Genomic DNA, 26,743 nt, shown 5'->3' with positions numbered 1-26,743 from the left:
TGAGGTTGAAAACAGTCTGGTTCAGTCTCAGACAGTGGCCAGGGAGGGGGATGGAATCTGTGCCCGGGGAATGGAGTTTGTGGCAGTGGCCAAAGACAACAGATTTGATTTTCCCAATGTTTTAATTGGAGACATTTTCTGTTCATCCAATCCTGGATGTTGGCAAACAGCGTGACAGATCATAGGCAGTGGAGGGATCGAGAGGGGTGGTGATGAGGTCGATCAGGGTGTCGTCAGTGTACATGTAGAATCTGATGAGTTTTCGGATGATGTCACGAGAGGCAGTATGTAGATGAGAAACAGGAGGGGGCCAAGAATGGATTCTTGGTCGACTCCAGAGGTAATAGTGAGGGAGTGAGAAGAGAAACGATTGTAGGAGGTTCTCTGGCTACGACTGGACAGATAAGAATGGAACCAGATGACGGCAATCCCACTCAGCTAGGCAATAGAGGAGAAGTGTTGGGAGGGGGATGGCGTGGTTAACCATATCGAAGGCTGCAGACAGGTCAAGAAGGATGACAGTCACAGGCACAAAGGATGTTATTTGTGACTTTGATAAGGGCCGTTTCAATGCTGTGATCCTTGTGGCCTCTCTAACTGAGATCGTCAATTTATGCCAAATTATGGCCAGTTTTGTGCTGGGCCCATGCGCACTTGAAATAGGGGTGAAACTGCCTAATTAATTTTTCCGTTTGTAATTTGTAAACATAAATTTCTAGTTAGCAAGCCAGAAATTCTTCAGCCACATTCCTCATGGGCCCATAGTATAAAAATGATCATAATTTGGCACTATGTGGTACTAAATTCTATTGCAATTCAGAGCTGTCACAAGAATGGCTGATGTAGGAAGGTCACTATCACTTCAGTACAGGAGGTGATGTTTTTCTGAGATTTGAATTAAGGCACACTGTTGTTGCAGATGAGACCCACATCAAAACCACGTTAACATCTGACCTCCCTGACGCGACTGACACTGGTTGGAAAAAGTGCTCCATTCCCAAAAGATTGCTGTCCCCAACCTTATTAATGAATGTAGGCTAATTAATGGTTTTAATCAGACTCTGGTTAAAGTTGTGCATATTATTATAATAATGTTCGGAGCAGTTTAAAAAAAATATTAATTTCAGAATCAAATCCATTTACTGTACTTGTATTGTTTTTTCCTCCTGAATCTGTCAAACACAGCAATTTTTGATACCAGTGGTGCTGGTTAACTGTTTGTTTTGCTGTATTTTAGGGCATCGCTGGTACTGATGTAGCGAAAGAAGCCTCCGACATTATCTTGACCGATGATAACTTCAGCAGCATCGTGAAGGCTGTCATGTGGGGCCGTAATGTTTATGACAGCATCTCCAAGTTTCTACAATTTCAGCTCACAGTGAATATAGTTGCTGTCATAGTTGCCTTTACTGGAGCATGCATCACCCAGGTGAGGGTTCGCTTCATGTTGTACACATCCTGAAAGCGTATAAGGGGTCTGTTTCAGAAGAACAAGCAACAGGCATTACTGTATTACAGAATCCAGCCAGGGCTTTCGGGCTGTCTGTTTGGCAAACACTGATCGTGTAGTCTTCGTTTAAATATTTTGAATTACTACTCATATACAGGCTTTTAATACCTGAATGAATACATATTGGCATAGAGGTTTATGGAGGGGAAACCAGAATTCCAGAAGCATTTCTCTAAAACCAAAATTTCTAGCATCCACTTCCTTGCAGTTAGCTGAGTAAAATAAATTAATTACCCGAGTTGTGTTAAGGCCAATTCAAAAATATTCTCACCAATGTTCCTCATTCTAGATTGCAAAACTTGGACTTTCAGCGCCGCAGTGAAATAAATGAATAATAATGCATATTTAGGCAGGCCGCCTAAAAAAAAAGGCCCCCGAATTTAGCAATGGGACCAATGCCTGTGCAGATTGGGCACAAGTCATCCCCCTGCTAAATGGGTTGCACCCATTTTCACCCCCCAATTGAGCAGGGAAGGCTCAAGGAAGGAGAGTTAATAGATATTTTTCAAATTATGAAGCGTTGTGATAGAGTGAATAGGAAAGGACTATTTTCTCTGGTTGGGGAGTCAGCGACAGGGATCATCAATTTAAAATTAGCATCAACAGAGTGAGCAGAATATCTATGAAAGAGAAGAGACTAAAGTAAAGGCGGTCATCGGGGGCCGGGAGGGAGCGAGATGGGGAATCAGAACCTGGGGAGATCGTGGGCGATTGAGGGGTGGGGTGGGGGTGGGGGTGCGGGGTGTGGAGCGGCGGCGATCAGCTCCTTTAATGTGGGAGTGCTCCCCCTGGCTCCACATTCAGGTAAGTTACTCACCCTCTTGGTTGGTGCTAGCAGGTGATCCCTCGGCTCAGGCTCCCTGGGTCCATCTGGTGCTGGTGTGGGCTGCCTCAGGGCAAACCAATTTTGACTGGGGGCCTCAAACAGGTTTTGCATCCATTATTTGCATGTGTAAAGGGCCTAATGGCTGTTTCAGTCATGGGTAAATGACACACAGTTTTGTCCTTACCCAATATAGTGGGCGGCGCACCTCTGGTCGGAAATGTGTGCACACTCCCTACCTGTCATATTGGGGTCTTAGTAGGTCTGAGTAGTGCCCGCAAACAGGGCACTACACAAACCTATTTCTAGGCCCTTGTCTTTTGCTAATTTTAGTGAAGAAGTAGATGGGAATAATAATTAGTGTATTTTGGGAGAAAATCCTAATGGACTATTCATCTATGTCTAGCATAGCCCTTAGGTTGGCTCTATTTCAGTCGTAAGATTTGGGATTTTTAATTTAAGCCTTCATTAATTTTTCACAATTTTGAAATTACCCCAGAGACTCTCAACCACTGTCACAGCAGTTATTTATATCTGGGGCTCAATATATTCATCATTGCAGTTCACCTGTGAAATCTCTTCTGGTTAAATTAATATATATAAGCCATCAGTACTGTGACATTGAAAGCAATGACTTTGTAACATGGAAGGTAATTGTCTCCATTCTCATTCATTCATTTTTCTCCACATACCGCTGGTAAGAACTGCATACCATTGGGGAAAACAGTGCTGTTACCCATCTCTTTTTATAGCTGGAATCTAGGTCCTCAATAACATTCTGTCCTCATTGTTGGCACTAACCATATATGTGTTGCCCCATGAGTGAGATTTTCTCTGAGTAATACGGCATGAACTTTCACCCTGTGGGCTTAGTACTTGGTTTGGTACAATATCTGATTTATGCCATGTATTTACTTCAAAATCTGCTCGACACGGGGAATGGCAAGAGCAGGTTGTGTGATTCCACCTGAAAATTTGCAGGAATTTTTTCCTGTTATCAACCACAGCTGATGCCTTCTTTTAATCCACAACTTTGATTTGTTTGTTTTAACAATAATAGAAGGAAAGGTCAAAAACAGTAAGGTCGAAAAGGTGGCTCCATGAGTTAATCTATAACACGTGAAATGGCTTCTCTTTTCTTCACAGATATTGTACCAAACCAAGTATTGAGCCCACAGGATGAAAGTTTATGCCGTATTACTCAGAGAAAATCTCACTCATGGGGCAACACATATGTGGTTAGTGCCAACAATGAGAACAGAATATTATTTAACATAGAAATATAGAAATTTACAGTGTAGAAGGAGGTCATTTCAGCCCATCGTGTCCGCGCCGGCTGACAAAGAGCCGCACGGCCCCCGATCAGCAGCCCTGAAGGTTACATATAAACTATGAACAATAAGCAAAGGCAGACAGGTAAAGAGCACCCAGCCCAACCAGTCAGCCCCACACAACTGTGACACAGCTTACACTGAAACATTCTGCACTCCACCCCAACCGGAGCCAAGTGATCTAGGACATGGATTCCAGCTATAAAAAGAGAGAAGAAACACAGCCATCTACAACCTGTTCTTTTCCACTGTCATTTCTATAGTAGAAAACTAGCTAGGAGGTGAAGCATCATGGTTGATTCAGTAACCCAGATCCTATTCCTGAAGATTCAAGACAACACCGTTAGCCCTTACATCCTTGTTTCTTGTGATTCTGGAGATCCTGATGGTCGCAACTTGAACATTCTTTATTTGATTGGACAATACCTGTTCCTCTAATCTTGTTGAACATTGATTTGGTCTGTGTGGTTTTGTGACTATTAGTTGTGATATTTACTCTCTTCCTGCTTTTGGAATTCCCACAACCATCTAAACTCAAGTGAGAACAACCCAATTTTATGCAACCTGTCCTCATAGTTTAACCCTGTAAGCCCCAGTATCATTCTGGTAAATCTGCACTTTATCCACTCCAGAGCCAATATATCCTTCCTGAGGTGCAGTTTCCAGAACTGACCACAATACTCCAGATGGGGTCTGACCAAGGCGCTCGATACAACTGAAGCATAACTTCCTCCCTTTTGTATTCCAAGCATTGTGAGATAAAGGCCAACATTTCATTAGCCGTTTTGATTACTTTTTGTACCTGTGCACGAGGTTTTATTGATTTGTGTATTAGAACAGTGTAGGAGGCCAAGGACAGAGAGGTAAGAGTGGGGAGGAGGAGGCGACCTGAAGCTCAGGGCCATGCTTGCGGACTGAATGGAGGTGTTCCGCAAAACGATCATTAATCTGCATTTGGTCTCCCCAACGTAGAGGAGACCGCATTGTGAGCAGCTAAAACAGTATGCTAAATAGAAAGAAGTACAAGTAAATCACTGTTTCACCTGGATATAATTTTATAGATTTAATCACGTCTCTTCTTAGTCGTCCTTTTTCCAGAGTTGACCTTATTTAACTTGTGTTGCTACTGTTAGCAAATTATATCTCTTTCTTTTGAGATCTCTTCGTTCCTGTACCCAGTTAGTTTCTTGTCGTCCAAGGAATAAGTAGTAGTAAAATGAACCACCCATATTGAATTTTATTTACCAGTAGTCCACCCACTCTGCAAGCCTGTTTATGTATTACTATTTATGTATTACTGTTTATGTATTACTGTATTTTGGTACAGTCCTGCATCTTATGAGTTACACCCCCAAATTTGGTATCATTTGCAAATGTTCACACCATACCTCTAATTTCTGACTCCAAATCATTTGTGTTTTCGGTAAACAACTGTGGTCCCAGCACGGATCCCTAAGGGTACCACTTCCCATTTCCTGCCAGTGTGAGAAACTTCCCTTCACCACTACCCTCTATTTTCTGTTTGGGAGCCATCTTTCAATCCATTCTGCTACCTGACTCCACATGCACTGACCTATGTCATGAGTCTCTTCTGTGGCACCTTATCAAAGGTGCTTCTAGTGATTCCTTTCCTTTGATATAATCAAGGTATGGGAAACATAACAATTCAAGAAGCAGGATACCTAAAACTACTCTCTTTTTGATGGGAGATGCTTAGTACCAGACTACTTTCTTAGAGCGAGAGTACAGGTTGAGATTACTGTGCAATTACTTGATGGGAGGAAGTTTTAGTTTATCCCAAGCTCAGCAAAACAGTCCCATTGGATGTGTCTGCTGAGATGGGACACATTATAATGGCCTGTCCGAAAGCTTAAGAAAATTGCTTTTGCTTTGGTAGACAAATGATCTAATGCCCATTTAATTTAGAGCACACTCTACAACCTTGAGCGTTTAGCTATACAGCTGTATAAGGTATTGGTGAGGCCACACCTGGAATACTGCGTGCCTGGAATACTGTTTTGGTTTCCATATTTATGAAAGAATATACTTACTTTAGAGGCAGTTCAGAGAAGGTTCTCTAGGTTGATTCCGGGGATGAGGGGGTTGACTTATGAGGAAAGGTTGAGTACGTTGGGCCTCCTCTACTCATTGGAATTCAGAAGAATGAGAGGTGATCTTATCGAAACGTATAAGATTATGAGGGGGCTTGACAAGGTGGATGCAGAGAGGATGTTTCCACTGATGGGGGAGACTAGAACTAGAGGGCACGATCTTAGAATAAGGGGCCGCCCATTTAAAACTCAGATGAGGAGAAATTTCTTCTCTGAGGGTTGTAAATCTGTGGAATTCGCTGCCTCAGCGAGCTGTGGAAGCTGGGACATTGAATAAATTTAAGACAGAACTAGACAGTTTCTTAAACGATACGGGGATAAGGGGTTATGGGGAGAGGGCGGGGAAGTGGATCTGAGTCCATGATGACATCCTTTCGAAAATATTTGAGTTTTGATGAAAAGTCATGAAATGTCATTAGATTGAAATAGGGGGAGAATGAAGCATTGGGAGCCTTCATCAAGTTGATTATTTTCCTCTGAAGTTAGTTGTTATCTGTTGGAGTGCTATATTGTTTCAATTGAAATTCTACCTCAGCTGGTTGTTGAAATTAATTAATGTTTAATGTTGAGCCTGAACCAGGCAATAAAATTCCACACATGGATGAAGACTAAAGTATATCAGATAATAGGTCATTTTTAGAGAGGGTTTTCGAGTAGAGATGGTCAATACAACATGCAAATCATTTATAGTAGACTGCCAATTCGAAGTCAGAATACTTAGAGTGACCTTCCTGGAAAGGCATTGACATTCTATCATTTATAGACTGTTGCTGAGAATTAAGTTGACAGCACATCTCTACTCCTGTTCAGCAGGATTCCCAATACTGTTACATATTTTATGAAACCAGATATTAGAAACATAGAAACATAGAAAATAGGTGCAGGAGTAGGCCATTCGGCCCTTCTAGCCTGCACCGCCATTCAATGAGTTCATGGCTGAACATGCAACTTCAGTACCCCATTCCTGCTTTCTCACCATACCCCTTGATTCCCCTAGTAGTAAGGACTTCATCTAACTCCTTTTTGAATATATTTAGTGAATTGGCCTCAACAACTTTCTGTGGGAGAGAATTCCACAAGTTCACCACTCTCTGGGTGAAGAAATTCCTCCTCATCTCGGTCCTAAATGGCTTCCCCCTTATCCTTAGACTGTGTCCCCTGGTTCTGGACTTCCCCAACATTGGGAACATTCTTCCTGCATCTAACCTGTCTAACCCCATCAGAATTTTAAACGTTTCTATGAGGTCCCCTCTCATTCTTCTGAACTCCAGTGAATACAAGCCCAGTTGATCCAGTCTTTCTTGATAGGTCAGTCCCGCCATCCCGGGAATCAGTCTGGTGAACCTTCGCTGCACTCCCTCAATAGCAAGAATGTCCTTCCTCAGGTTAGGAGACCAAAACTGTACACAATACTCCAGGTGTGGCCTCACCAAGGCCCTGTACAATTGTAGCAACACCTCCCTGCCCTTGTACTCAAATCCCCTCGCTATGAAGGCCAACATGCCATTTGCTTTCTTAACCGCCTGCTGTACCTGCATGCCAACCTTCAATGACTGATGTACCATGACACCCAGGTCTCTTTGCACCTGCCCTTTTCCTAATCTGTCACCATTCAGATAATAGTCTGTCTCTCTGTTTTTACCACCAAAGTGGATAACCTCACATTTATCCACATTATACTTCATCTGCCATGCATTTGCCCACTCACCTAACCTATCCAAGTCGCTCTGCAGCCTCATAGAATCCTCCTTGCAGCTCACACTGCCACCCAACTTAGTGTCATCCGCAAATTTGGAGATACTACATTTAATCCCCTCGTCTAAATCATTAGTGTACAGTGTAAACAGCTGGGGCCCCAGCACAGAACCTTGCAGTACCCCACTAGTCACTGCCTGCCATTCTGAAAAGTCCCCATTTACTCCTACTCTTTGCTTCCTGTCTGACAACCAGTTCTCAATCCATGTCAGCACACTACCCCCAATCCCATGTGCTTTAACTTTGCACATTAATCTCTTGTGTGGGACCTTGTCGAAAGCCTTCTGAAAGTCCAAATATACCAAATCAACTAGTTCTCCCTTGTCCACTCTACTGGAAACATCCTCAAAAAATTCCAGAAGATTTGTCAAGCATGATTTCCCTTTCACAAATCCATGCTGACTTGGACCTATCATATTACCTCTTTCCAAATGCACTGCGATGACATCCTTAATAATTGATTCCATCATTTTACCCACTACCGATGTCAGGCTGACCGGTCTGTAATTCCCTGTTTTCTCTCTCCCTCCTTTTTTAAAAAGTGGGGTTACATTGGCTACCCTCCACTCCATAGGAACTGATCCAGAGTCAATGGAATGTTGGAAAATGACTGTCAGTGCATCCACTATTTCCAAGGCCACCTCCTTAAGTACTCTGGGATGCAGTCCATCAGGCCCTGGGGATTTATCGGCCTTCAATCCCATCAATTTCCCCAACACAATTTCCCGACTAATAAGGATTTCCCTCAGTTCCTCCTCCTTACTAGACCCTCCGACCCCTTTTATATCCGGAAGGTTGTTTGTGTCCTCCTCAGTGAATACCGAACCAAAGTACTTGTTCAATTGGTCCGCCATTTCTTTGTTCCCTGTTATGACTTCCCCTGATTCTGACTGCAGGGGACCTACGTTTGTCTTTACTAACCTTTTTCTCTTTACATATCTATAGAAACTTTTGCAATCCGTCTTAATGTTCCCTGCAAGCTTCCTCTCGTATTCTATTTTCCCTGCCCTAATCAAACCCTTTGTCCTCCTCTGCTGAGTTCTAAATTTCTCCCAGTCCCCGGGTTCTCTGCTATTTCTGGCCAATTTGTATGCCACTTCCTTGGCTTTAATGCTATCCCTGATTTCCCTTGATAGCCACGGTTGAGCCACCTTCCCTTTTTTATTTTTACGACAGACAGGAATGTACAATTGTTGTAGTTCATCCATGCGGTCTCTAAATGTCTGCCATTGCCCATCCACAGTCAACCCCTTCAGTATCATTCGCCAATCTATCCTAGCCAATTCACGCCTCATACCTTCAAAGTTACCCTTCTTTAAGTTCTGGACCATGGTCTCTGAATTAACTGTTTCATTCTCCATCCTAATGCAGAATTCCACCATATTATGGTCACTCTTCCCCAAGGGTCCTCGCACAACGAGATTGCTAATTAATCCTCTCTCATTACACAACACCCAGTCTAAGATGGCCTCCTCCCTAGTTGGTTCCTCGACATATTGGTCTAAAAAACCATCCCTTATACACTCCAGGAAATCCTCCTCTACCGTATTGCTTCCAGTTTGGTTAACCCAATCTATGTGCATATTAAAGTCACCCATTATAACTGCTGCACCTTTATTGCACGCACCCCTAATTTCATGTTTGATGCCCTCCCCAACATCACTACTACTGTTTGGAGGTCTGTACACAACTCCCACTAACGTTTTTTGTCCTTTGGTATTCTGCAGCTCTACCCATATAGATTCCACATCATCCAAGCTAATGTCCTTCCGAACTATTGCCTTAATTTGCTCCTTAACCAGCAATGCTACCCCACCTCCTTTTCCTTTTATTCTATCTTTCCTGAATGTTGAATACCCCTGGATGTTGAGTTTCCAGCCCTGATCATCCTGGAGCCACGTCTCCGTAATCCCAATCACATCATATTTGTTAACATCTATTTGCACAGTTAATTCATCCACTTTATTGTGGATACTCCTTGCATTAAGACACAAAGCCTTCAGGCTTGTTCTTTTAACACCCTTTGTCCTTTTAGAATTTTGCTGTACAGTGGCCCTTTTTGTTCTTTGCCTTGGGTTTCTCTGCCCTCCACTTTTCTTCATCTCCTTTCTGTCTTTTGCTTTTGCCTCCTTTTTGTTTCCCTCTGTCTCCCTGCATTGGTTCCCATCCCATATTACTTTGCTTGAAGTATAACAATCTTGCACAAAACTGAAGACATAAGCAAAATACCATAGTATAAATTATACTGCTTAAAAGATGGGAATTTTGAACTTAATTTTTCATTCAATACAAGGCCCTCAGAATCTCTGCTAAAACTGAATGCTTCCTTATGGGCAGCTAGATATCAGATGAAATGTGAGATAATGACCCAGAAATTCCTCTCGTGGACTTCCCGCGGGCAAAGCACTGTAAAATAGAAATAAAATGCGCATTTAGCTTAAGCTGCGAGGCCAGCTGGAGATCCCGGTCCGGACCGGGCTTCTCATGACTGCGCATCGCAGCACATTCGCGTAGGGCGCCCGCAGGAGTCACGTGGGCCTGGACACCCAATCATAGGTAAGTTACAAATCTCCTATTACTATGAATGAGAAAACCCTAAAACGCACAAGCACTACATCAAACATTTAAAAAACACCTCACACAATACACTAATAGAAATTAAAGTTGTTATATATGTTTTTTAAAGAAACAAAATTTGCCGATTTTTAAAGAAAGTTAGGGTTAGTGTTTAAAATAACATTACCTGAGTGGGCAGGGTTTTAACATAAATATGTTTTTTAAAATTTTATTTTAATCATGTTTTTGATAGGTTTTTAAACTCTTACGCCTGTAGAACTAGGATATGTGCCTGCTTCTATCAGGTGCAAGAGTTTTGAGGACATTTGCCGGGCAAGATATGGGTAAATACCGCAATCTTGCCTGTACAAATGTCCTTGCTCCCGATCTGCGGATCATCTATCAAGCTCCAGCTTGACGGATCAGAAAAGCCGGTTTTCAGCACATGCGCATTGCGCGCTGAAAACCGGCTTTTCCAATGCCTTCCCGGGTCCGTAGAAACGTTGTACGCACCCAGGACATCGGAATTTCTACCCCGATATATTTTAGGAGGACGAATAAGGACAGAAAATAATTACTAAATGGTAAAACTTTAAAAGGAGTACAGGAGCAAGAAAGGCTGAGGTATTCAGATACACATATCTTTAAAAACAAGTGGACACGTTGATAAAAGCTATAAAAAAAAGAAATGTATATGGGATCATGGGCCCGGATTTGATCAAAGCCAAGTTCTGCCCTTTTACCGTCAAAGACCGCTAAGATCCTTACGGTACTTTGGGCGGAAGTTTGGTGAAAAAAGAAGGAAAAAAGCGCCCAGCGGAAAAAATGGGCGTTATGCGGCGATTCTAGATGGTGGAGGGCGGTAGGTGGGATTCTGGGCGGCAAATTAAATCCTGGAGAAAGTTACGCCGAGGCTGGAGTCGTGTCCAGGGAGGAGGGAACGCACACACAAAAAAATTTTTCTAAAAATAAAATACAAAACATCACGAACCCTTCAGAATACCCTTTCAAACAAAATCGTTGCAAAAGAATTAAAGATAAGCATCTCACTAACCTTTTCTTGCAGGTTTTCATACCTACCGTCCAGGTAAGACCTGCTTCCACGCAGCGGTCTTTTCTCCGGCAGGAGCGGAGGACCGCTTGAATGAATCTCGGACGGGAGCGGGCAGGAGGACATTTTTCAGCGTTGCACGCTTGCCGCACACCAGCGGACGCTCCTCAGACCGCCAGTGTGAGGGCCTCACCAATCTCGCACGGAGGGGAGAGCGGCAAAAAAACGGGGAGACCGCCGAGAAAACTCGGCGGCAGCCGACAGTAAGGTCATCAAATTCGGGCCCCATAAGCTTTATAAATGGGGCACCATGTACAAAAATAAAGGCTAAACCAATGTCAACCATTGGTTCGACTGCAGTTAAAATAATGGGGGGAATTTTAATCCTACTCACTCAGCCGAAACCTGGTGGGTGGGCAGTTAAAATCGCCCTGGCTCTTACTTGTCCAAAAGTCACCATGATCGCAACATCTGCAATTTTAACCTGCTCTCCTGAGTAGGCAGCAAGGACACGCACTCAGAACCAACAGGGTCTTTCTTTACATATGTATGTTGCGGCCCAATGACGTTATTGAGACCCGACTGTCATTTTAACGGAAGGCCTCAGGGGAATCCACCTGGAGTTACATTGTATCAGTTTTGGATACCCTGCTTTAGGAAGGATGTCCGGGCCATGGAGAGAGTACAGAAGATATTCACCAGGATGGTACCAGAGATGAGAGATTGTAGTTCTGAGGAAAGACTAGCGAGATGGACTTTTCATTAGAGCAGAGAAAGTTGAGGAGACACATTAAGAGTGATTCAAACCACTGAAGGATTTTGATGAGATAAATAGGAAAACGCTATTTTCACTTGCTGGTGAATCAGTAACCAGAGGGCATACATTTAAGATCATCTTTGAAAGATTGGAAGGAGAGGTGAAGAGAATTTTTAATGCAGGGGTTTTTAGGACATCAAGTGCGCTCCCAGAAACAATGGTGAAAGCAGAATCCATAATAGTTTTTTAAGGCAAAGTGAATAAATATTCGAAAAAGAAAAGCTTAAAAGCAAATCGGATGAAATAATAGCTCTTTCAGAGAATATATGTCCCATTGCTCATCTATCATCAGATCACCCCACTCTCATATCAATTGTATCCCATGGGGCTGTCTCTTGGGTCATTCTCATTTGTATTTATTATAAAATGGCACAAATTCTATAGCTAATAAAACGTAACCTAATTAGGTTCTGAAATATGTCTCCATTGAGAAACAATACAAAACTCTGGACATGTCATGCAAAAGACATCTGCAAATCAGTGAACATTCAAAATACTCTCTGAACTATATTTTCAAAAATTGTTGAACTGTGCAAAATGGTAAGCTTTGATTTAACATTATTTATTGTACTATGACGATAGCCATTGTGGTTTATGCTTGAATCAAATTGCTTAGTAAAGACTTCACTTGTCACATTGATATAATAGCTTTATTTTTATGGGTTATCATCATTATTTGGAGTACTTTAGTGTCAGCCTTGAATCAGAAGTGTTGTTAGTTCAAACCCCATTCCAGAGACGTAAGCACGTAATCTAGGCTGACACTCCCTCAGTGCTGCATTTTTACAGATGATAAAATGAGGCCCTTCAGCCCTCCCATGGTACTATTTGAAGAAGACAGGGTAGTACTCCTGGCCAATATTTATCCTCATTAATATCACTAAAACAGATCGTATAGTCATTTATCTCGTCTTAGCAGGACTTTGCTGTCAAGAAATTGACTGCCACATTTTCCACGTTACAACAATGACTGCAATTCAAAAGTACTTAATTGGCTGTGCAGCAGTTTAGGATATCCTGAGATCATGAAAGGTGCTTGATAAATGCAAGTTCTTCTTTCTTATTGAAATTGCCCAATTTTTGTCAAGAAATATTTTAAAACCCCAGAAAATCAAATCTATACAACTTCCATGCCAATTTCCATGCAGATTTATGTACTGTACTCAGCCCTACTGTACTGGTCCAATGTCCTTCGAAAAGTATTATTTTGTTACAAGGCATTCTACCGAAACAACTTTGTACTATTTATATCCATACTACTTCAGCCAGTCTTGAGAACAATAAAATGATTTTATAATGCAATTTAATCATTCTTCTTCTCCAGGATTCTCCCCTGAAGGCTGTACAGATGTTGTGGGTGAACCTCATTATGGATACTTTTGCCTCCTTGGCCCTAGCTACAGAGCCACCCACTGAATCACTACTGATGAGGAAACCATACGGCAGGAACAAACCCCTCATTTCACGAACCATGATGAAAAATATTTTAGGTCATGGGATTTATCAGCTTACTGTTATCTTCACTCTACTCTTTGCTGGTATGTTGCACAGTATCTTTACTTCTAACAAGTAAAATTATGCCATTTCTATTTTAGTTTTACAAGAAAAAATTATTCCTTTTGTTCAAACGTACATTTCCATGGATGGCAGATTGTTAGGGCTCTCGTGAAATGCTGTTTCATTCATACACATATTTTTGTTTAAAAAAAATAATTTTGTGTAAATCTTTCATTTAAAAAAAAAACAAATTGGAATGTGATGTTCAATGCCTGTGAGATGTTAATCATTGCTGATATGATTTATGATGTAGAACGTCTGGAAGATTCAGGATTTTATAACAGCCATTCCCAGTCTTGTTTTGTTTGGTTCTATTTAGATTATCTTGTATGCCTGCACATACCGCTTGGCTACAATCGTATGAGATGCATTTCAGATGACTGAGATAAATTTTGATAGACAGGGTTATATTTTAAATCATATTAAACAGGGACATAAACTTCTTGGAAAAAATGTTTTAAAAATTCATTTTATTTGTGGAAGGGGAAGAAGCATGAATCGTGTTTGTCACAATGAGGAAAGATTTCCTTTATGCACCATGTCTAAACCCATTTAGAATGAATACATATTGGGCCATAATTTGCTGTCAAAATAACGGTGAGGCTAATGGCGCTCAGCATTATTTATGTGGAACTTTAGGCAAGGAGCAGATGCACAGTTAAACTCAAATATCCAAAAGTCGCTTTCCGAGTTGCTTCATGAAAATGGCATCTCGCTGTCTAGCTCACCATTGAACGGTGTGAGGTTGCTGTATTTTTGTGGTAGATACAAATTAAACTCGTCACAGAAAGTGCATTTCAGTCTAAGTACCTTTTTAACGATGTGATGTGTTGATTACTGCCAAACAACCTCTGTGACACTGCAAAGTAACTATTGCAAGCGTGGAGTGCCATTCCTTCAGGTTTTAATTGTTGGAGATTCTAAAAGTGTAATTTTTTTTTAACTTTTCTATCTCCTTTTCTCTCTCATAATCCAATCTTTCTTTCCCTCTCTTTATTTTTCTTTCTGTACCTGATTTGACAATGAATTCACTCGCTTTAATTTACACTTCCTCCTCAGTCCTTGTGCTGTTAATTTCACAATCCTTCAATCTGATTGGTTAAGAAGATACACAGTTGCTTTTCCTGTTCACTCAGGTCCCAGATGCTCGGTTTCCCATGTTGTGGCATTATCAGCTCGCACTTTCAGCAACTTGCCAAGCAAAAAATGTAAAAACTTGCAAGGGCAAGTCTAACTAATGGCAGACACCATTAAATGCCCTGCGATGGAATTGCTGACAATGTTTATTTCCACTGAGCAGAGGGAATTTCCTCATTAATTATTCAACACTGAAGGACTTAATAGATTGGATTTTGCTATAAGAATAACGGTGAGGCTAACAGCGCTCACTGTTATACCAGGGTAACTTCTGGAGTTGGCACATACACAGGTAAATGTGGAAATCTGGAAGTTGCTGTCAGAAATACCCTGCTCCTCCACATGGTGTGTTGATGCACTCCTCACTGATCGGCTCGCCACTGAAATGAATGGAATGGCGTGAACTTGGGGTACTTGCCCAATAGTTTCCCACTAAAGATGGCTGAAAATGTTTGGGCTAGTCCATTCAGGAGTAAGTGAGTTTTTAACGGCAAGGAAAGTGATAATTACTGATGAACAATCTCTCTGGCTCTGAAAAATTCATTTTATAATTATGGAGTCTCATTCCCTCAAAAGATAATTAGTGTTGGAGATTATTTTAAAATACATTTGTTTTACCTTTTCTGTCGATCTCTTTTATCTCTCTCCCTTAATCCCCAACTGTATTTCCCAATCTTTATTTCGCTTCTGTACATGAATTAAATCTAATTTATATTTCCTGTTTTATACTTTCTGGTTTAGACTCTGCATGTCTCAATGAGGACTCTTCTATCTGATTGGTTGAAGAGCCTCACTGTTCATAGAATCATAGAAATTTACAGCACAGAAGGAGGCCATTTTGGCCCATTGTGTCCGCGCCAGCCAACAAAGATCTATCCAGCCTAATCCCACTTTCCAGCTCTTGGTCCATAGCCCTGTAGGTTACGGCACTTCAAGTGCACATCCAAGTACTTTTTAAATGTGGTGTGGGTTTCTGCCTCTACCACCCTTTCAGGCAGTGCGTTCCAGACCCACACCACCCTTTTTCTGGGTGAAGAAATTTCCCCTCAAATCCCCTCTAAACCTCCTACCAATTACTTTAAATCTATGCCCGCTGGTTATTGACCCCTCTGCTAAGGGAAGTAGGTCCATCCTATCCACTCTGTTTTGACCCTCATAATTTTATACACCTCAATCAGTTCTCCCCTCTTCCTCAGAAAACAACCCAGCCTATCCAATCTTTCCTCATAGCTAAAATTCTCCAGTCCAGGCAACATCCTCGTAAATCTCCTCGGCACCATTTCTAGTGCAATCATATTTTTCCTGCAATGTGGTGACCAGAACTGCACGCTGTACTCCAGCTGTGGCCTAACTAGTGTTTTATACAGTTCAAGCATAACCTCCCTGTTGCTTGCGCCTGCTCACAGGTGCCACAGATGCCCTGTCGAGAGCACCGGGCTGGATCAGACACTGGATTAGAGCAAGTCTGCACTTGCAAATCTGCACTCTAAAACACGCAAAAGCTTTGTGGGCAGCTGTCAGCGAGGTGAATAGCGAATGCCTTTCCTTCATCCCTGGCAGCAAAATCAGGGCCAATGTATTTGTTTTTGTCAGATCGATTCATCCAGTTATCATTCTCCGTAAAAAAAAACAAGAGTTCAAGAATTCCTTTAAGGGAAAAAATATCAGTGATCAAGATAATGGTTTTCTTTCTTGCTCCATAAATGTTATGAACAGAAACGTTTATGATTAACAAAGAAAATCCTTTCAGCAACTTGATACCTCAGTGAAATCTTAAAATTGTGTTTCGGACTTGGAAAGATATACTGGGGGGTTGTCCAGTGGATGCTTGCACTGTGGTGTGATCTATAAAGGTTCCAGATTCAATCCCTGGTCTTTGCTGAGCTATCTGGGACAGTGTTGGAGCAGTGTCTCTTAGCTACAGAGAGGAAAATATAGTCAATGTTCCTAGCCTGTTGACTATCCAGTAACCCTTGCTGAAAAATGCATGTAGACAGCAGCTGAGGAAAGGACCAGAGGCTGTAATGATTTCCATGGTCCAATACCCTGACAATACACACATGCGTAAGGTACTGGTGGGTAATTAGTGCAAGTGTAACCATACAATAACATTTTCTTGAGAGGTGAAGAGAAGTAATTGCAAGTATTAAAACAAAGTATGTAGCGGTGGAGACATAAAAGTCAGCTTTTTATTGCACAAACCTGCTTCAGGACATGCACAAATATTTTTGCCGCCTTCTGCCTATATAAGCAAAATATAATTCAAGCAAGTTTTTTTATATGCACCATTCACTAGGTAGTTTCCTTTATCTTAGGGGAATAAAAATGAAGCCATTAGTCAGTAATGCTGAAATAAATGTGAAAATATTTGCTTCTTATTACCCTTTTATTCTTTGAAAATATGACGCTTGCTTTTCACGATTTGTGACTATACGCAGTGCTGCGTAGATGGGCAATGGGTCTATGATGCCGACTGTTATTGAAAATCCAACCAGCATCAACCAGTTTATTAGTTCTCAAAATTTGCTGTCAGGATGAAGGGAGAGCTACATTTCCTTTCATTCCAAAAATTCATTAAAAATGACATTATTCATTTTTTCTCTTGTATTTCAGGGTTTTACATTTAGCAATGGGCATTGTACTGTAAAATTAATTCCAAATATTTCTGTTATGGAATTTTCTCAAGAAATATGTTTGTGTAGAATCTGAAGTGTATTGAAACAAAGTCATTTATAGTGCATCCACAATACATAGTTTGGCACCAGGCTTCATTGGGCAGGTTTTACTCATCTTCAAGATTGCAGAGACTTTGCTCTTCCTTGAGATGGGAAAAGTATATTAAAAAAAGATACATGAGCCATCAAACTCCAATTGCTATGTAACAAGAATAATAACAACTTGTATTTATATAGCACCTTCAATGTAGTAAAATGCCCTAAGGTGCTTCACAGGAGTATTATCAGACAAAAATCTGACACCGAACCACATAAGGAGGAATTAGGGCAGATGTCCATAAGCTTGGTTCAAGAGGTAGGTTTTACGGAGAGTCTTGAAGAAGGAAAGAGCAGTAGAGAGGTTTAGGGAGGGAATTCCAGTGCTTTAGGGCTTAGGCAACAGAGGACACGGCTACCAATTGTTGAGCAATTATTATCAGGGATGCTCAAGAGGGCAGAATTAAAGGAGCGCAGACATCTCGGGGCTGGAGGAGATTGCAGAGATAGGGAGGGGCAAGGCCATGAAGTGATTTGAAAACAAGGATGAGAATTTTGAAATCAAGGTGTTGCTTAATTAGAAGCCAATGTAGGTCGTGAGCAGGACTTGGAGCGGGTTAGGACATGGGCAGCCAAGTTTTGGATCATCTCTAAGTTACGCAGGGTAGAATGTGGATGGCCAGCCAGGAGTGTGTTGGAATAGTCAAGTCTAGAGGTAACAAATGCATGGATGAAGGTTTCAACAGCAGATGAGCTTAGGGAGGGGCAGAGTCGGGCAATGCTATGGAGGTGGAAATAGGCAGTCTTAGTTATGGCACGGATATGTGGTCGGAAGCTCATTTCAGGGTCACATATGTCACCAAGGTTGCAAACAGTCTGGTTCAGCCTCAGACAGAGGGTGGGGAGAGGGATGAAGTCAATGGGTAGGGAACAGAGTTTGTGGCAGGGACTGAAAACAATGGCTTCAGTCTTCCCAATATTTAATTGCATTTAAAAGCTTGCATTTACAGAGCACTTTAAACATTGAAAAACATCCCAAGGCATTCCACGGAGGCATAATCAGTCAAAATTGAATGCTGAGCCAAAGAAGGAGATTTTCGGATATATGATCAAAAGCACTGCATCTTTCAGGTATATTTACTCGAAGCAGTAACTTATATCATTGCTATGCTGCTGTCTGCTTGTTTTCAGGGGAGACCATTTTTAATATCGACAGTGGCAGAAATGCACCATTGCATGCGCCACCATCGGAGCACTACACCATCATCTTTAACACTTTTGTCTTGATGCAACTCTTCAATGAAATCAACGCTCGCAAGATTCATGGGGAGAAGAATGTGTTTGACGGCATTTTCAGAAATCCCATCTTCTGTAGTATTGTATTCGGCACTTTTGCAATCCAGGTATTGGTGGACAGAAATTTCTGATAAATTAACTGTTTAATATTTTCTATTAATGTAATATTTTTTAAAGATAAATAAAGTTTAGTCACAAATAGAATCCACTGGCACGTGTTTTAATCCACATAATGTCTCAATTTGGTGAGCTGCAGCTTGTAACAGAACATTTCTTTCACCAAGGTGCTGCATTGTTTCTCAATCTTGTCCTGCAGCTTGGATAAAATTGTAGCATCCTGTGCTTCACCTGTATCAGTGATTTTATCCTAACCATTATGCTGAATTCGTAGTGTTCTTATCTCTGGGTTAGAAGGCTGTGGGTTAAAGCACCATGCCATGGTTTAGGCTAACATTGCAGATCAGTATTGAGGGATTACAGCATTGCCACAGGTTCTGTCCTTCAAATCTGATGCCCTGAGACATTTGGGTGTGATAAGATGCTAATAAATGCAACTATTATTATTAATAATCAGGAGGTAATGTGCAAAGCGACATGAAAAAATGCAGTTAACAAGTTGAATTTTTCCAACACAGCAGCGTGTGGTTCAGAATATGTGCTTGAGTTAACTTTTTAGTAATATTCCTGCTCTGGTTTATTTTAAATCCATAAAGCTTCCTTCTGTGATATTTGTTCTGCAGTGCACATTTGTCGTATTTATCACTTAGTCCAAATTAAACCCCATTTCAGTTCACATTTTTTTCAGCTCCTCCAGTTTTCTCTCTGATTTTTCAACCTTTGCTGCTCTGATGAAGGCCGTAACTCCTGCAGGGGTATGGTGGTGGCTCTGCCAACCCTTTCTGATGCGGACATTCCCCAGGGATGAGCCTCGACAGTTTAAGTGTCAGTAGCCATCACATGTGAACCTGACCCAATCAATTCATCTTCAGTTCCAGCAATGGTTGCTGCATAGTAATTTGGAGCAAGAACCTTGACTGATTTCCCCCTCCTCCCCATCCTCCCCACCCTTCCTTAGTTCAAGGCTGCTGACATCAATTGTAGCACTCTCACGAATGCCCAAATTGAGATAAGCTGACTTGGGATAGTCCAGCAATTGAACCCTGGTCAATGTTGCTCAGTAGCACACTGTGTTGCTTTTTATGTAGTTACTGTAGATTTTATGATAATCTGATCTTTCAAATTATAGGCTTCAACCCTCATACAAGAGTAATTTCAATTTTTTAGGAGTAAATAGCAAAAATTATAACATTCTTATTTTAAAAAGCAGATTCTGATTTTTTTCGTGTGTTTTTTTTTCTCCATTGCTGCAGATTGTAATTATTCAGTTTGGTGGAAAACCTTTCAGTTGTATACCTCTGCAAATAGACCAATGGTTGTGGTGCATGGTTCTAGGAGTGGGAGAGTTGCTATGGGGACAGGTAATGATTTATTCTGAATTCATAAAGAAATATTAAAGATCTGTCCATCTTTTCCACAACTTCATTGTCATAAATGTCATCTATGTTGGTGCAAAATGGGGGCTACGCATCTGGTATCTGAATGGTCCCTTCAAAATGTGTTTTTAGCACTAGTAAGTGGGCAATATAGCACTTGGGAGGGGATGCCCATCCAGAATGTGGGTTGGGTTCTGTAAAGAGATCCAAATGTGAGCTGTTGTGCATTTTAGTAAGTGTTTCACGAAGGCCTCTTTAAAACAGAAAAATGAAACAACTAGGAACCCAGCAATTATTTCCATTTTCCCCTGAATTAAAAAACATTTTTTTTAAATCTATTCTTGGGTGTGGGAGAATTGTCAGGGACACTGCTACCTAATTGTCATAATGTGCCACCAAAGCACAGTGTATAAAGTAAAATCTGTAAAGTTTCAAAACTTTAAAATAAAAGTTGTTTCCATAGAGCTTTCATATCACTCGTGCAACTGACCTGAAAATAATTAGTTTACGCTAGGATGCAGGTCATGGGCGATAACATTGCAATTTGCACCTTTGTTGCAAAAGGTGGAAATTGGGACGCTAAATGAAGAGTTCCAGAGGATTACTTATTGTCTTGTAATACTGAGGCCCAAGTGATCTGTACAACAGGGAGTAACAAACCATAGTCTTGGTATGTTAAACAATAACTCATCTCCAATTACTCTACCTGATCACATACGAAGGTTGCGCTCTTTTTTTTCCTAGTTTTAGAAAAGGTATGTTTCAGTAGGCTGGTAGAACGAGCAACCATGCAATGACTTTCTCAGGAATTGACCAAATTTTGTGACAAACACCAAAGTGAAGCATATTGCACCAGCCGCATGTTTTTGGGGCAATAAAACATTGTAGCCAGAGGCCTCCTTACGCATAGCTCCATGGGGAACTTTTTTTTAAAGTCACTTACCTTTTCAGATCTTACGATTGGTTACAGTTGCCAACTCTGGTTGAACATATGCCTGGAAGTTTCTCACATGACCTCCTGCCTCCAACTGCCCCGCCGAGTTAAATTGCCTCCCCCCCCACATCTTTCATATTTTATTAATAATAAATAAACAAGACAAGCACTTAATTTCTTTTTAATCCCCCGATGATTTTTCTACTGGGTTGCTCACAGCAGTGTCCTGGAGAGTAATCTTTAATTCCTTGGAGACTCCAGGGCAATTCTGGAGGGTTGGCAACCCTACACAGCTATTGCTCATTACCCCTTACAGTTCATTTGCTCCGAGAGGCCAGGTGAATTGCATGGTCTAATGTCTACTTCTTATGGGCACCTGCCTAGTTTTACTGCAGAAAAATGAGATGGGACATCCCATCACACACCTCTCATCTCACATGGCTTTTTTTTCCTTTGGGCTTAACTGCTCTGCCTCTTCAGGAGATCCCAGAAAATCACTGAGCTTTGTAAAATGGATGGAGATTAAGCGTATCAATTCTTTGCCCTTCTTTCCTATATTCCATACCCAGGAACTGAGTGTTCCCTCGGTGTAAAGGAGAGGAAAATCAGTCCTTTAGAGTGTTTGCTGTTCCCTCATAGGACCAATCAAGATATCTTCTTCCCTTCATGATTGTAATGTATTTGCATCATGGGTTCTTTGCTTAAGAATTCATAGCAGCACATTGCTATTAAGAACTAGTTGGTTTATTAACAAAGGTTTAACCATCACACCACACATTACCAGTTCATCCACTAGGCTCGCAACTGCATACCTCATCGTTGGTGACTAAACGCAACTGACTGGGGTTTTATTGCGTCTGTGAACATTACATGACTGGCTAAGCCACTCACAATGCAACAGCTCTACAAACCTGTGAGAATACTCACAGGTGCCTACATTACAACAATGAAACCAATTGGAAAATGTTCAGCAGAGAGAGATTAACAGCCTTTGTCCATTTACCAATTTCTCAGATAATATCCTCCATTCCAACCAATCGATTGAAATTTCTGAAGGAGGCAGGCCATGGAACTCAGAAGGATGACATCCCAGAAGAGGAACTTAATGAAGATGCTGAAGAAATTGATCATGCAGAGAGAGAACTTAGGCGTGGGCAGATTCTTTGGTTCAGAGGTCTGAACAGGATACAAACTCAGGTATGCTCAATGTCATGTGAGTGCTAAGACTGCAAACGTTTGGAAAAAAAACATATCCCACTGCCCTATTCATCCTCATATTAAAATAAATAGATATTGTATCAGATAGGAGGTTATTTCCTAATTTTTGCAGTACAAAGGCACAATGGGCTGAAAGGCCTTGTATTGTGTAGTATCATTCAATAGCTGCTTTTATCATGCATTCTTTTTTATAAATATAGATGTATTTGTAGAAGCAGATTTACACAAGACAGATTAATGTTCCCCTCTGTTTTTGTTTTAAATGTCTGTGTAGCTTTTTTCCAGCTGGTAGGAAGAATAGGTTGGTTTCTTCACCTTGTGATTTTCCTGTGAGAAGCAGTTACCTGCACCCAGCACCTTCCTCTCATGGATCACCTAAGATTATGTGAAAGAAGTAATAAAGATTTTTAAATCACAAAGGAATAAATGAGATGGATTTAGAGAAGCTTGCGTGTTGAACCAAGAAAAATAAATAAGGGAACATTGCTACATTCGAGACCAACTTCCAGATAAATATAACTAAAGGTACAGCGACTCACATTTGTTAACATTTGGAATAGACGAGCATCTAGTTCAGTGATTTTTAAGCATATGGAATAAACCATGATCTAGTTCAGTGATTTATAAATATATAGAGTAGACCACCATCCAGTACAATGATATGTAACAGTGTAGGACAGACTGCCATCTAGTTCAGTGAATTGTTAACATATAGAATAGTCCGCCATCTGGTTCAGTGAATGAAGATTTGACGGAAGCATTCAATATTGGTGGAATCCTGATCCAATAGTATCAAATACGAAGGGAGAGCAATGTTTTGAGCAGACCTTGACTGAATCAGGAAGATTCTTATGAGCTGCTCACATTTCTGTCTTTTATGTTCATATTGTCCTACCTTTCGGCTTTAGTAGAAAAAATACCAGGAGTAAAATACAACTTAAGAATAAATAATGTTTTCAAACGGTATAATGACCTAATGGGCCTGCATATTACACTGACGATCCTATCCTTGACATGATGCACTTTCATATATTTCCATTACTCAGATATGATGTTTGTTTATCTTGACCTAAAATGTGCTATCTAGTTTTACTCACATTTGCACATTCCTTTCCTTGCATTTAAGACAGTATGAATACCCTTTATTTTAAAAAAAGTTCTCCATGTTATATTATAAAACAGTTCATACTATACATTAGAAACTGATTAATATGAAGTGGTTAGGATATTTTTTTTGTGGATTACATGTTGATTCCCATTACTGGGAAGATCTTGTTCTTCCTGATTTATAATACAATCAAATGTTGAAGAATATATCGTTTACATGATCTTTTTCCTAAATATGTAAAAGTCTAAAATTATTTATAATAACGCAATATTTCCTCATTGAACCTAAAAAGTATTCAAATACTTACTGCACAGTGCAAGACTGATTTTCCAAAATGAAGCTCTTCTGGTTTATAAAGTTGGTCTGCACTTACTGAACTTTACTGACATGTGGGAAAATGAATATTCTACCAGAAGATTTTTTGTAATTATTGGTGCAATTTTTAGGATTGTTTGTTATATGTATTGTTTAGTGTCCATTATGTCCAGGTTGAAGTTTTTCAAAATCAGGAGCAAAACGTTATTTGTTTGAATTATTGAAATTATCCATAGAGAAAGAAAGCATATATGTTCCTCTGCTCTCAATCTAATACTGACCACCTTTAATATATGCAGTGATCATAAGGTGAAGGAGGCCATTTAATCCACCATCATCTGTCCATAAAAGAAAAAATCTATCGGCCCTCTTCATTAAGCTCTTGAACAACTATAAGGTTTTGCCTCCATTACTCTTCCTCGAAGCCTATTAGAAACGTTGATCACTCTCTGTGAAGAAATGCTTTCTGACATCAGCCCTAAGTTTGCCCTTCACCAGTCTGAGCTGGATTCTCTTTCGTGATTCTGCCATGAAGCAGAGATTGAAGGAAATATTGGCAGGTGAATTCTACCACCAACTCACAGCCCAAATATTTCCATCTCCACACCCTTGCTGGGATCCTTGCATGTCCATCCTTCCCTACCCTCAGCCTGTAAATTGCAGCAGGGGGTGTTAGGCCTGGGTCCAACCTGCTCTCCAGTGTTACCACTGCTTTCCGGAGAGCCACCATGAGGAAGCTAGTGGTAAGGGTTCTGAAGTTTACATAGGATTACATAGGATATACGACAAAGAAACAGGCCATTCAGCCCAACCACTCCATGCTGGCGTTAAAGCTCCACTTGAGACTTCTCCCGTCTTTTCTCATTAAGCTCTGTCAGCTTAACCCACTATTGCCTGATATAAGAACATAAGAAATAGGAACAGGAGTAGGCCATACGGCTCCTTGAGCCTGCTCCGCCATTCAATAAATCATGGCTGATCTGATCATGGACTCAGCTCCACTTCCCCGCCTGCTCCCCATAATCCCTTATCCCCTTATCATTTAAGAAACTGTCTATTTCTGTCTCAAATTTATTCAATGTCCTGGCTTCCACAGCTCTCTGAGGCAGCGAATTCCACAGATTTACAACCCTCAGAGAAGAAATTTCTCCTCATCTCTGTTTTAAATGGGCGGCCCATTATTCTAAGATCATGCCCTCTAGTTCTAGTCTCCCCCATCAGTGGAAACATCCTCTTTGTATCCACCTTGTCAAGCCCCCTCATAATCTTATATGTTTCGCTAAGATCGCCTCTCATTCTTCTGAATTCCAATGAGTAGAGGCCCAACCTACTCAACCTTTCCTCATAAGTCAACCCTCTCATTCCCGGAATCAACCTAGTGAACCTTCTCTGAAATGCCTCCAAAGCAAGTATATCCTTTCGTAAATATGGAAACCAAAACTGCATGCAGTATTCCAAGTGTGACCTCACCTTATATAGCTGTAGCAAAACTTCCCTGCTTTTATACTCCATCCCCTTTGCAATAAAGGCCAAGATACCATTGGTGTTATGTCTTTAATACTCTTATGAATGACTCCACGAGGTCTAATAGAAACATAGAAACATAGAAAATAGGTGCAGGAGCAGGCCATTCAGCCCTTCTAGCCTGCACCGCCATTCAATGAGTTCATGGCTGAACATGAAACTTCAGTACCCCCTTCCTGCTTTCTCGCCATAACCCTTGATCCCCCGAGTAGTAAGGACTTCATCTAACTCCCTTTTGAATATATTTAGTGAATTGGCCTCAACTACTTTCTGTGGTAGAGAATTCCACAGGTTCACCACTCTCTGGGTGAAGAAGTTTCTCCTCATCTCGGTCCTAAATGGCTTACCCCTTATCCTCAGATTGTACTTGAGCAGTTGTGGCCTTAGTCCCATTTATTGTAACTCAAAGTGAGGCACAAGCATGGTGGGCTGCCTTTTATACCGGGCCCTGCACACCTATGCAGGTGACCCTCAGGTCTCCCACCGCAGCCCTCTGGTGGCACAACTTATGTGACTATACAGTTAGTATACATGGTCTACATACATGACATCACTTCCCTCAAGTCTTTAATGCAAATTGACTCGTACATTGACGTTGACCTGGGCTTTGCTCTTCCTGGTTGACCATTGGAGGGTCACTTCTAGCTTGGGTGGGTTGGTAGTGAGATTTGTTGCCAGTGGAGGTCACCTTAGTTTCTGGTTGTGAGTCCATGACAACTCCATTCTTCTCCCCCCACACAGAGATCAGGCTAATGGCCCATTACACGCAAGTTGCATTCAAGTTCATCACATGGGTTTTACATTTACATCTTGGTACATTTGTTGGGTGGATTACAGTTGCGTTTCTTTTTGTGTGGTACATTTACATGATCAGTACAGGTATATCAGTACAGGCACACAAGGAGAGTCTAGTTCTAGCACGGCCGGATGAGATCCGGGTCGTCTGGTGGCGGTGCAGCGCCCCATGCTAGTGGGTCTGTGGGCGAGGTGAGCTCATTTTGCTCGAGTTGCCAGAGCTCAGGGCTCTTGCTGTTACTCCTAGTGTCGGGTAGGCCCAAAGACAGCTGATGTGTCTGTGACTTCTCTGTCCTTTTCATTTGCACAGTGTCACTGCTGCTTCCTGGGAATCGGTCTGAGCAAGTGAGCGTTTCATCTAAGCGACGGTGGGGTTGCCTCGTCTTGTCCAGCAGTTCACAGGGGACTGCTGACTCGCTTTCCTTGAGGGCACTGTTGTGAGCACTCTCTAGTTTGGGATCCTGGCTGGTCCAGGTCCCGTTTGGAGGAGCCGTTGCGGGTGATCCTTCGCTCTTGGGCATTGCCGTGGTGGCGAGTGGGTTTGTGGGCTGCGCCTTTTCCACCTGGGTGGTGGGCGACAATAGCTGACTGCGAGCAGAGGCGCAGTTTACTGTTTCTGGCCCGTGGCTGTTCATGGCATCGGGTACCTGCAATGTTAAACCGATCTGAGGCAGGGTATCGCTACTGGTGCCTCTGCTCTC

The 26,743-nt window shown here is 41.5% G+C and overlaps 1 protein-coding gene across 24 annotated transcripts in view; it reads left to right on the top strand.

The window, feature by feature from the left end:
• The window catches only part of LOC139276737 (plasma membrane calcium-transporting ATPase 2), a 430,975-nt gene that overhangs the window by 384,413 nt on the left and 19,819 nt on the right, over positions 1-26,743 (top strand). For 22 of the 24 annotated variants that reach the window (XM_070894747.1, XM_070894743.1, XM_070894745.1 and 19 more), the window contains 5 exons: positions 1,238-1,429; positions 13,279-13,492; positions 18,551-18,762; positions 20,026-20,133; positions 22,097-22,279. In XM_070894747.1, the coding sequence (XP_070750848.1) occupies positions 1,238-1,429; positions 13,279-13,492; positions 18,551-18,762; positions 20,026-20,133; positions 22,097-22,279 (909 nt within the window). The remainder of the gene's footprint in view (positions 1-1,237; positions 1,430-13,278; positions 13,493-18,550; positions 18,763-20,025; positions 20,134-22,096; positions 22,280-26,743) is intronic. The other 2 variants (XM_070894744.1, XM_070894740.1) reach the window with 1 other exon arrangement.

Source organism: Pristiophorus japonicus, chromosome 12 (genome assembly GCF_044704955.1).
Source record: "Pristiophorus japonicus isolate sPriJap1 chromosome 12, sPriJap1.hap1, whole genome shotgun sequence".
NCBI classification, from domain to species: Eukaryota; Metazoa; Chordata; class Chondrichthyes; family Pristiophoridae; genus Pristiophorus; species Pristiophorus japonicus.
Note: the sequence above shows the minus strand (reverse complement) of the source record. Positions and strands in the feature narration are given on the sequence as shown.